The sequence below is a fragment of the Cydia pomonella genome, chromosome 1, assembly GCF_033807575.1.
Source record: "Cydia pomonella isolate Wapato2018A chromosome 1, ilCydPomo1, whole genome shotgun sequence".
Taxonomy (NCBI): domain Eukaryota; kingdom Metazoa; phylum Arthropoda; class Insecta; order Lepidoptera; family Tortricidae; genus Cydia; species Cydia pomonella.
The window spans coordinates 26,265,940-26,278,845 of record NC_084703.1 but is presented as its reverse complement, the minus strand read 5'-3'; the positions used below and the strand labels follow the sequence as shown (position 1 = coordinate 26,278,845).

The 12,906-nt window shown below is 36.3% G+C and overlaps 1 protein-coding gene across 1 annotated transcript; it reads right to left on the bottom strand.

Annotated features, from left to right (window-relative positions):
• Window positions 1–3,999: 3,999 nt before the first annotated feature.
• On the bottom strand, window positions 4,000–7,767 carry LOC133518845 (uncharacterized). The gene is made up of 2 exons (XM_061852589.1): window positions 7,139–7,767; window positions 4,000–6,550 (listed from the first exon to the last, which is right to left on the bottom strand). Exons 1-2 carry the CDS (start codon window positions 7,174–7,176, stop codon window positions 4,138–4,140), a joined length of 2,451 nt encoding a protein of 816 aa, XP_061708573.1. The 5' UTR covers window positions 7,177–7,767; the 3' UTR covers window positions 4,000–4,137.
• Between the last annotated feature and the right edge of the window lie 5,139 nt (window positions 7,768–12,906).

The window sequence follows — 12,906 nt, the reverse complement described above, 5'->3', positions numbered from 1 at the left end:
ATTCATTTTACCTTCTTGTTCTCAAGATACTCACTACAGAATCAAAATCAGAAATATAAATTGAACTCAGTTCCTTGAAGTAAGATAAGATCAAGCATTTATTGACAGTAGTGTTCGACAAGTTATCGACAAGGTTCTAAAAGCTCAAAAACGGGCTATTCGAATAATGGCTAAAAAACCTCACGATCATCCAGCACAGAATCTTTTTAAAGAACTAAAAATACTTACCCTACCCAGCGTTTACATTCTTGAAGCCGCCCTGCACGTTAGGCAGAGCCTTGCGTCGCATCCGACTCGCGCGCAGCACCACGCCCCTGGCCGGACCACGCGTGGCCAGCACCTGCTAGTCGTACCATCTCGGAGACTCGCTAGGGCTCGGAAATCACTTAGTGTCTTGGGGCCCAAGATTTACAACTCTCTTCCAGCTGATATAAAAGAATCACCATCTGACGCAATTTTCAAAAATAAACTGAAAAATATTTTGTTACTCATGGCTTGTTACACCATTGAAGAATTTTTTGAGAAAATTAAATCACTCAATGAACTAGGTATATCATTGACCCACTCACATAAATAACTGCCTATTGCATAATAATTGTACCTATTTGGTCATTGAACCATTATTTTAATGAATTATTAAATTATTTTTAGTTTTTTTTCCGATTTATACCTAGGTTAAGAAAAAATGACATGTAAAATGTTGAATTTTACCAATAAATTTCTGATTCTGATTCTGATTCTGTTGACATTGAATAAAACAATACCATAGAGCTCATTAGGCATATATAGTCTTACCAGAGACTGTCCGACTTCAAGCATAGACTGGATGAATCATACTGTCTCTTTCTTATGATAATACTCTAACCATTCAAAAAGGGAGGGATATAGTATACTCCGTTGTTACTTACTGCGCTTTTTGTTTGCCAGACTATAATAGGTAGTACTACGTCGAACTAGAATGCTAGAGCTCACTGCAATAAAAGGCGGTTGGGATCATTTAGGATAGTAAACGACTTCAAAAACTTTATTTAGCCAATTGTAGAAAGTTCATGTTACAAATGTTAACGGGTGACGGACATCGTCCGGACGTCAAAAATCCAAAAACAAATACAGAAATAAGGTTTACTTATGGGGTTTATTGAAACCTAGTAAATCAAACAAAAAAAAAAAACAAAACATCCTTACTCCTTAGAACCAACTTACAATAAACAATAACAAATTAAATATACTCTTGCATATCTTGTTCACTTCATAAAACCTAGTTTCAATTTAATAAAATTTATTTTTCTGAGGAAATTTATAGGTGATACTGTTTTTCTCTCCAGCTTTTTCAATAAATGTAAATATTTTTTATCAAAAAGGATATCTCTTATACGCCCTGTTCTTTTTAAAAGGCATGCACAACATATACCGTTCGATTTTCCTATCGTAATGTTGCATTTCTTTTATAAGTGTGTTGAACACCAAGTACCAGTTTGGATCTCCAGGTAATCTTGAATTAATTCGACTATGGTAACCCTCACAAATGTTTGTAGTGCGATGAGTGTCTCCTGCTCAACTTATCAAACTGTGGTTGCTGTTATACCATGTATCCTTAATGTATTTAAAAAATAACTTCATTTTTGTTGTAGTCGGTGCAGCATTTTGAATGGCAATCCATGCTTGTGACATAGAAGTGGGTGGAAGTAAAACAAAATTACAGCAAATTCTTACAATATTTCTTGCACTCCTATCATCAGTTGTAGGTCTTCGGATTTTTACTATTTTAATTTCTTTTGCCTTTCGCCAGACGGCTTTGTTGAAGTGTTGATAGCATCCAGATAATTTAACATCTGGAAAAGTAGACCTGACGGCATTGATCTGGGCAATTTCGAAATCACACTTATAGGATTTTATGACGACAGGCAGATTTTCTTTTATCAAGTTAAATAATCTCATGTAAGTTTCTCGTGTCTTGTTAGGAAGAAATGCGTATATAACCGGGAATACGTTAACCGTTGTTTGGTCTGAATATATGTCTAGATGAATAATATAAAGCTGTCTAAAAGGACGCGGAGCTGTTTTAAATGTACCGTCACCACTGTAACTAGGGTAAAGGCACCTATTACCGTGGTAGTTAAGGAACTTTTCAAAAGAGATCCAAAAATTAAGGGTATCAATGCTGTCTAACAGCCAGGAATATTTTTTTTTCATCAGAGCATTTAATGAACTTTCCGTTTCACACGTTTTTGGATTCATTTTGGGTTATTATATGTATTAAAATATTTTTTGAAGCCAAAATGACCAAATCTTCTATTACCGTGGCAAGGGACAGGCTGTGATTCTATTATCGCGAATTGAGCTTTCATTACCGAGGGTACAAATGGCATGATTTTTCTGCACTCGTTAATAGAAACCAAACTCAAAATTCGAAACCTAATACCGATGGTTTAAACAATAATAACGACGTGGGTTCTGTATATTATTTTTGTGTCATTAAGTTTAATAATGACACAAAAATAAAAAATAAAACTATAGGAGTATGTTGAAAAATAAGAGATATATTCGAAGAGATTATAATTTTATTACACTTTGGCACAATCAAATACTAACTTACCAAGTACCCAAGAGTACCAGTACCCCTAGTGTAAATAAATTCGATTTTGAAACGTGACGTACGCGTTTGCGTTTAGTCTCATTTTGTATTGGATTTAGAAAGAGCGCCCCAAGCGGGACGTTTTGGAAATTCAAAATCCTATACAAAATGAGACTTAACGCAAACGCGTTCGTCACGTTATGATGTCGATAAAATTTACACTAGGGGTACTGTATAACAAGTTATACTTAAGTTGAATGTTTTACATGTAAAACAACAAAAATTATTGTTAGTAAAGTTTTACTAAGGACGTATAAGACAAATAGGCCTGCCTGTTATTAAATAAAGTAATTTTTAAATGCTATAAAGATTGATAAGAATTTGTCTTACTGACATAATTAGCTGCACAAAAAAAAAACAAGTAAGTAACATTTTCTCATAAGGCACAGCGTAAATTATAGCCGAAATTTAATAAGCTGGACGTTTACCACCTGACTGAAAGTTTACCACAGTGAAATGGTAAACGTCCACCTTATAAAATTTCGACTATATATAAAAACATGAAAATTTTTAATTCTAATATTTTTGATAGGGTAATTAAGTTAAATAAAGTCTCTCACATATTATGTGTTATAATTTACCCGTTTATAATTAACAAATCACAGTACTTTTCTTATTGCTGATTCTTATAGTATTTAACGAATAGTAAAGGAACTTTCAGGATCTTGCATAATAACTATACCTAATCTCTATCTTAATCTCTAATAAAGATTAATAAAAACTTGTCTTAACCTACTGACATGATTAGCTTCATAAACCAAAAAATTCTTCAAAAAGCTTCACAAAATAAAATAATGTCTTATTATAAATCACAGTGTGAATTACACATTCACATAATGAGTCTCTCAAATATTACTACGCGTTATAATTACACAACAATTATCCTCTCTCATCCTGTCAGATAATTTTTATACATTTGATTTTCTACCTTACAATGATCATAAAGTCAGTATGTAAAACACGCTAATACACAATTTACCAAGGTAGAAAAAGTAGGAAACCAATCGTATAAAAGTCATCTGCCAGAGTCAAAGTTCACATAATATAATTGTAATATTATCTGGATTATAAATCTCTAGCATGAACTTTTTTTTCTTTTACATTACAACTTATCGGAAGTCGTTAATTTTTTTTTCTACTATTATTAATAACCATTTTTTTTTTTAAATTAAACGTTGTTGTTTGTACCTATAAAGTTAATATTTAATATAACTCCGAGAGATACTTAAGTACCTATTTTGAAAGTATTTGTGTATTCACGTTACGAAAACGATATTTTTTTATTTTAAGATAATCAACACAACATTCTAAGACTAATTATACAAACTTAGACTTAAGTACCAATTATTCAAAGACCATACAGCAAAAAATCACGATTATTTTAATTGCACATTTTCTGAAATGTTATTTGAGATCACGATAAGATCAACTTTGGCTTAAATATTAAATAAAACTTTTAGGAATATAGTTCGTGAACCTTAATATTACTGAATTATTTGTCATTACGTATCGGAATCCGAGTCAAATAGACTGCATCTAACTGGTCGAACCATTTTCGTTGGCAGAGAAAATATTTCTTCCTTGCCACTATCGGAATCTTCTTGTATTTCTATTCTACTTGTACTCGGCATATTAGTTTTCGTCGGCTTCATAGTTGTTTTCTTGACTACTTTAACATTGGGTTTTTTCAAAGTTATGATTTGCAACGGTTTCTGTTTCTTGCATTCTTTTTCTTTTTCTATAGACTCTCGTTTTCTTTTTTGCTTGAGATTTTCTTTATCTTCTTTTTCTTTTTCTACTTTTTTCAAATGATTAATAAATTCTTCTGCAGTAGCTACTGTTGGCGTTACTTTGTTAATTTTTTTCTTGTTAGTAGGTTCAGTTTTTTTTGGAAAATATAAGGCTTTCTTGAATGGCGTATTGATACGTTTAAATGGTGTCGGGATAAGTTGAAGCGATGATGTACTATTTAAAGTACTAGCGATAGGTGCATGCTGCTCAGTATTTGAAGGTGTAGCCGCCCGTTTCAACGGTGTCTTAGTCCCACTTAAAAAGGAACCAGCAACAGGTGACCAACGGTTTTTCTCATGAGTGGTTCTTTTTTTTTTGTCATGCAGGTGTGCTATGTCTTTGTTCTCATTGTATTCAATTTCGGATAACGAGCTGAGGGGACTACAACATTGAGCTGATTCCGGTGTTGAAGTTCGCATTACTTGAGCCATTAAAGAAGTTGTTGGTGTTTTCAAAGCTTTATTATCAATGCCGGCATTAGGACATACATTGTCGATAATGGTGTTTTCAGACAAACCTATGTCAGTTGTATTCACAAGTGTGCTGGAGCTCTGTGCTGTAGGCGACAAGGACGAGGCAGCTTTCATGTCACGTGTTAATGTGCCATCATGCTCTACAACGAAGTTGAGTACCGGTTCTGTAATATTCTCAATATCGACATTATTAGTAAAGGTGGACTCCCCAAGCTCCAAGTCTGTTGTGTCTGAAGCTGGTACCCCTTTAAAACAGTGTTTTCTCCAAAAATCGTAAAGCTTTGTGTATGCAGGTTCACCTGTCCACTGGTCACCTTCGTTATCTTTAAATGCCCATAATGTAACCGGGGATAACCTGTCCTCAAACTGCTGGGAAAACTGCCTATTATTAGTATGATTACTAGTTCTTTCTGAGGAGGAGGCGTCTTCCGTGCTGGTACCGTCTGCTGATTTCGGTTTAGTCGATAACAATTTGGTATAGTCAATGTTGTCAGGATTAAACGGGTATAAGCCACAGCAGCGAAATCCGTTCTTGATGCTTTCAACCTTTAAACTGACATTAAAACATTTTTCAACTTCTAAAGCGAAATCAGTGCGTTTTAATTTCTTGTAGTCGTTTAGAGCTCTAAAATCACGAACAATATTTCGCCAGGCTCCTTTTACTGAACGAAATACGGCTACATCGAGTGGCTGTAATATGTGAGTTGCATTCGGTAGGAGCGCAATCAAAACTATCCCCTTCTCTTTACAAAAGGTGGATAGAGGCAAAGATATGTGGGAAGTATGCCCATCAAGAAATAACGCGACTGGCAACGTGATTTTTTGCCGTAATACCCAAGGATAAAACACATTAGTGACATACTCGTAGAATGTTTCCATGTTCATCCATCCAGATTCGGAGTTTCCTAGACCCCACCATAATGGCACTGTGAGCTTTATATTAGGTGGCATCCTTTTGTAGGGATATAGTACCATTGGTGGAGCGATATCACCATTAGCTGAAACGTTGACCAAGACAGTAAGGCATTCTTTATCGTCATTGGCAACTCTTGTGTATACTCGTTTGCTACCTCGCTTCACTAAAACTTGAGATTCTTTGGGACTTAGAAAAAATGCAGTCTCGTCGCAATTAAAGACTCGCTTAGGATCTTCAAAAATATTCACCAAATCTTGATTTTGCAGGTACGCCCTAACGCGGTCAAACCATGCTCTTAATGCTCCTTCGGTGACTTGGTTCCTACTGGTAGGCATATTTTGAGTCACTCTTTTAGCCACAGTCGGATGGCGTTTCATAAATTGTTGAAACCAGCCTTTGCCGGGCACTCCGTCTTTGAATGGATTCGGCCGATTTAAACTTTTTACAAGTTTAGAAACAACTTCTAACAACTGTTGTTTACTAACAGGAAAACCGATTCTTCCCAGATAATGTATCCAATCCACTATTTGTTTTTCTTCTTGTAATGTCAGAATTGGTTGAGTACCACATTTTGCATTCTTATATTTTTTATCCCTTTTGTCTCTGAGTGTACTCTCCGGTATGTTATAAGTTTTTGACGCTTGGTATATTGACATGCCTTTTGATATTTCATCCAGAGCTTCCGCTAGGTTTGCATCAGAGTAAAGTTTTCTTTTCTTTTTTTCATCCATGATTCTAAAAAATAAATGCTTTGATTACATTACAAATTCTCAAAAAAGTAGGTGCTAGATCTATTTTAGTGACCTTGTGTGCCAAATAAGCAGAAAAATCAACACTCGAAAAAAATGGTTGTCTGTAAAGTCGGTTTACGGACGATAACATTTTGCGTGATAACGTCATAAGAAAACCTTGAAGAAAATTTGCATGATGACGTCTCAGTTACCATGGTAATCTATCTACAAAGTTTCGATGACGATCTGTACACGACGTGGCACTTTTTCATGCATGCTACCGGCGTTTATCAATTTATAAGACGATATCACGTCAATAATAAGTTTACATTTATTATCATTGGTTCAGTCTAATCGTATCTTTACACTCGCTAAAATCGCAAGGCAAGGTGTCTGACAACATACTGTAAATAAATGTAGGACTGACACATTTGTAATATGTTATCAGGACTACTGTCAGCAGTCTATGCACAACTTTGCGGCACGGCTTCGAAAGACTTATGCTAAGTTTACTAACCTTGTGGCACTTAAAAAACTGCGTATGTATGATATTTTTCACTAAACATGCTTGAACATAAAGAAAGTATATTACCTATAATAGGAGCCCAGAATCAGCTCTGTAGTAGACATGCGCGAAACAGTACTTCAAAAAGTAATGCTATTTCACATCACTTTTTCGAAAACGTAATGTTACACTGAGATATAGTTTCTATTTTTCTCCGTGAGCTTCTACGGATTATCGTCTTATCTATTGTTTAAAAACCGCAAAGGCGCGTGCCACTATGAAAAAATGGTCAGGCCGCATAGGTAGCGTTTATTGAATGACTACTCTATTGAGCACGGAATAAGATTCATTATGAACTAATACAGAATTCTAACAGAATAGCTGTCTGATCTCTATTGGTGCGTCTAATGTAGGCGACTAAACGCTCTAAAACCAGCTTAACTTTATTTAAAATTAGCCTGTTTAAAGTTTTAAATTAGCAAACAACTGTTTAAACAGTTGATTATAAAAATGAGTACCTATATCTCGTTATTATTGTAATTACACAAACCCATTCTGTTAGATGTGTACCTACTATTTAAATAGTGTTATGTTTTATCTCTTTAAATTAAAGAACGTAAAACCACCCAAATATATTTGTGTGAAAATCTGGCCGTTTTTTACCTGCTCTTCGAGAAACATAACATTGCTTCCTTGGCGCTAGCTAGCCGTGCGCTCGCATTCAGTGGCGGATTAACCGAACAGCAGAAAAAGCATATGCTAAGGGCCCCGCGCCTTGGGGGGGGGGGGGGGGGGCCGCGCTCCGACCCTGACCATACGATTTCGGCACGCGAAACCGACCAAGTTCATCTCGAACTCGCACTCCGAGGATCCTGTACCATCACAATTTTTTTACAATGTATTTTTTCGTAAGTCAGTGGCAATTTTGACAAATTTTTCTTTATTACGATACCAAGTTTGTAAGGTTGAGGAATGCATTGAGTTTTAAGGCTTATGCAAAGACCGGGAGCAGAGTTTCACATACTTAAACCGAAGGTGCAGAGTGTCTCAAAGCTTTCGTGCATGGCTAAGCTGCAGGAAACAGCAGAGCTCGGAGACAAACAAAAGTAATTATGTTAAAAAACAAACTGGTGGGAGCAAGGAAGGATGATGGCCAGCTTTGCGGCAGTGGGAGGTTCCTCCGGCTGGCTGGGAGTCCAAAATATGCGGAGTTGCTGCAAAGCCGTGATCGTGATCGAACCAACCTAATTGTCAAAGTGTTAAAAAAAGAAAACAGCGGGGCTCCGCGTAGGCCGAATGTTAAGCCCTGCATCCGCCGGGCCGGAATCCCATCCCATCCCATCAGGGCCGGAAAACCAAATGATCCCATGAGTCGTACTTTCGAGCGAGAATGAAGGCCGAGCAGCAGGCGAGCCGAGTTCACATTGGTTTCATTCCAAACTCTGTTCTAGAACGCTACGGGCTTCCGTCCTTATACGGAGCTCGGCCTACAGACTCGCTCACACTAGGGCATCGCTTTTATTCTTGCAACTTTGCTATCAGTTTCGCACGGGAACGCGGCGAAATAGGTGAGACTCAGCTTTTGGGCTCGTTTTTTTACTCACTTGGCAATTGGTTTCCAATTCCCACTGCGTGCGTCCCTGATACATCCTACATTCCTACCAGCTTCACGTTTCACCTATTTATACAAGCTTTTATTTAACTTATTATTATTGAATGTTGTTAAACAGTATCCCAACATGCTTGCATTTAACTTGCGGTTTTCGAATGTTTTCAAATTTTGCAAATTATTTATTTGCCCATTTCTCAACATTTAAGAGAAAATTTAGAGTATTTTGATATTTCACCGACACTTGTAAAATTTCTACCGCTTTACGCTTTAAAAGTTGTATGCCCAATTTGGCCTTTATGTTTTCTATGTATTTAATGAATGAATGAAATTTAATCCAGAAAATTGTTTCCATATACATTATACATTTACACATCATATTAACAATTACATTACATAAAAAAATTAACTAAATTAAATTAAATAGCATCCTAAAATTAAAACTACTGCAATTATTAAATGAAAGCTACTGCAATTGGTTTCAATATTATTAACCCATAATTGTTTTTTTGCTTATTCATTTTCGAACTAACAAATATCAATGAAAAATTAAACTCAAGCAGCTCTTTAGCTCTTGCTTATGGTAAAATGTTGCTAGCGATTAAAAACTGATGGTAAATACTTGCTTTACAGGATTTGTCTATCTATACCATCCCATTACTGGTGCCTGTTCCATTATAGGGGTGAGGAAAGGTACTCTGATAAAATAACGCAACCTCACTAAGATTAGGCTCTTTTGAAATGCCTAAATGTAAATGAAAAATAAAACAATATCGGGAATTCATGAAAATAAATAAATATGGAAAATATCCCGATTTACAGATGTTTCGTAAGACGATATACAGATGTTTCGTTTAAAAAAAACTACAATATTATATTATATGTATTATTTGTTACAGCTGCAATAGAAATACACACTTGGTGTAAATTTCGACTGTCTACCTGGTATGGGTCATACGATAGAGCACACTGAACGACAGATTTAATCAACACGGTTTTTTATAGAGTACCGGTATTAGAACAAAAACCAAATAATTACGATTTTCATATAGGTAGTAGGTATAACGACAATAGAGATATAAATTTCAAGGTACGAGGCCGCCCCGACCGTCGACTGCCAATCGATTGCCAGCAGAGACCCTGCTTGGACTTGGGCGATCAGTTGAGAAGTAGCCTCTCAGGATCGCGACTAATGGCAAATTCTTCTGCGACCCCTATGTCCCTGAGGGATAACAGGATTACATCATCGTTTCGTATTTATCATTTATAACGGTTGAGCTTACTTATAATAATAATAATAATAATTCAGCCTATATACGTCCCACTGCTGGGCACAGGCCTCCTCTCATGTGCGAGAGGGCTCGGGCTATAGTCCCCACGCTAGCCCAATGCGGATTGGGGACTTCACATACACCTTTGAATTTCTTCGTAGATGTATGCAGGTTTCCTCACGATGTTTTCCTTCACCGAAAAGCTAGTGGTAAATATCAAATGAGCTTACTTATATGTTTTTTTTTAATGTATATCTAGATATTACGGTTATAAAATACATACCTCCAACTTGGTGTGATAATAAAGAAAAATACACTGCATAATTAACATGATAAAAACTAGTTCCAGCACAAGTCGAAAACAATTTAAACATTGTAAAAATGTTGTGATGGTACTGAATCCTCGGGGTGCGAGCCCGACTCGCAGTTAGTCGTTTTTTTTTTAACCAGCGGGGCCCCGCGAGTTATTGTGCTAAGGGCCCCGCGCCTTCTTAATCCGCCCCTGCTCGCATTACCAGTGCAAGCGAGGTCTTCGAATACGTATCTTTGTTTCGGATCGCAGTGTCACAAGTTAAGCTGGTTTGAGAGCGTTTAGTCGCCTACCTTAGACGCACCAATAGAGATCAGACAGCTATTCTATTAGAATTCTGTATTAGTTCATAATGAATCTTAATTATTCCGTGCTCAATAGAGTAGTCATTCAATAAACGCTTACATAGGTATGCGGCCTGACCATTTTTTCATAGTGGCACGCGCCTTTGTGGTTTTTAAACAATAGATAAGACGATAATCCGTAGAAGCTCACGGAGAAAAATAGAAACTATATCACATCACTTATCACTCGAAACGAAACATTTACCCGAACGAATACAGTGCGCGGACGCGCGCGTGATGGCAACGTCACACTCATCACAGTACCAAACTACCAACTACATTACGCAGCGAGTGTTAGGACTCTAGGGCGTATCATATCGGCGCGTCGCCGTCGATCTATTACGGATTGCGTTTTGTCACCGCCATGTAATAGATCGTTTTTGTTAATGTTTTTATTTTTATAGTCGTAAAATATGCATCATAGATAAAAAATAAAAGAAAATATCTGTTAATTAATGAGATAAGTAACGCCATCGAGAGTCACATGGTAGTATTTTTATTTGGGTATATCAATAAAATTATGATATGATACTGATACGAGAATGTACTGTAAACACTAGCTCACTATTAAACTAAAGATAAATAAGTAACTTCACTCGTGCTTAATTTAGTTTGCCGTGAAAGTCAACCAAACCAAACATTTCACAACAATAATAAACAGTAAATACGTTTTTGTTCGTCAAATTCAAACTCGCAAGCGAATTATCATTTAGCCGCATCCTTATATGTAAAATACTAAAAACATTGTAAGCTCTATGGTAACGCATTACAGTTTTAAATCGATTGCAGGTGCAAAAATCCGTTATCGTATCAATTTAATGAAATTTGCAATAACTCAAATGCGACTGCCATCGACCGGCCGAGCGGACCGATCCGAAGTGTTCCGAAAGCATTGCGGAATGAGAGCGAGCGAGCAGTGAGTGCGGGTGCGAGCGGGATAGCAAAGTAATGATAGCATGGCAAACAAACATCACACATCACACCATCACGTCTCATTGCTCATTATACATTACGCGGATTGTATATAGACTTGAACGGACCTTTCTTACCGAGTACCGACTACCGGCGCGTCAATCTATATTGATGCTTTACGAGTTTACGCGCGCTTCGGCCAGTCATGTGCTCGAGTGATGTTTGATTGAAGTAATGCTTGGTTTCTCGGAGTGATGCGTAATGCAATATTACGCGTTTGAGTGATATCTCATTTGTGATGTTACGCGCATTACTTACACATGTCTACTCTGTAGAGATAACAGTTATTAAAAGACAGCCTTCCAAAGAGTCGAATTTCCTAAGTAACGCTTTAATTAATCGGCCGTTACAATTAGTGAGCACTGAGCAAGTTTTCTTTGTAAATACTTGGTAAAGTAAGGATTATTTCCGTACATGGCGTGAAGAAGTTGATAAGTCCGGGCTAAAAATTAAAGAAATTTGAACTTTAAAAAAAATTCATAAGGTTCTAATTCCTTCGATTTTATATCTCGAGTTATCAACTTCTTCACGCCTTGTACGGATTTATACGTAGTATTTAAATCATAAATGTGACAATTTTGGACTACCATTTTAGAGTTATCATTTTAATGTTAAGTAGGTAATTTCTTCGGAATATATGATTTTAAGCTAGCATGGTCATTTACATTATACTTAAATATTATTTGAAACGGGATATTTACCATATATATTAACTTCTATGAGCTCCGATCATCACTGGGTAACTGATGTGCTGCGAGTTTTTAGTTCTACCCACACACCGAAGCGATCTATCCTCTTTCGGATTCTCTTATAACAAGGTTAGACTACGCAGTTATTCAAGTGTCACACTGTTAGCACAATTTCTCCTAACAGATTGAGTTTGGGCAGCTAAAAAAAGATCATGTCTGAGATTTTGGACTACAGTATAAATAAAATTATATAAAAAAAAATCTAATCGGAATTGTCCGGCAGTTGGGTACCCTTCCTTGTCAGAGTAATAACTGAATCAGAAAACAGAAGAATTTAAATCTGATAATGATAACTGAAGTCTAAATTTTATCAACGAAATCTGTACTTGCGGTACCCTAAATGCGATATTTCAATACAATACCAAATAGTCACTCGGTAATAGATAACTCTTTAAGAGCCTATTACCGACCCATTCGATATTTCTCAGGGTCGGTAATAGATTTCTATACATTCTATTACCGAGGGTAATCTGATCATACCATCGGTAATAGGCTTAATTTGGAGTTTAATTAAACCTAATTCCGACCCATAAAAAGAATAAAACACAGATGGTTTTTCAAATCAAATCAAACACGTATATTACAAGCTTCTTGTAAAGA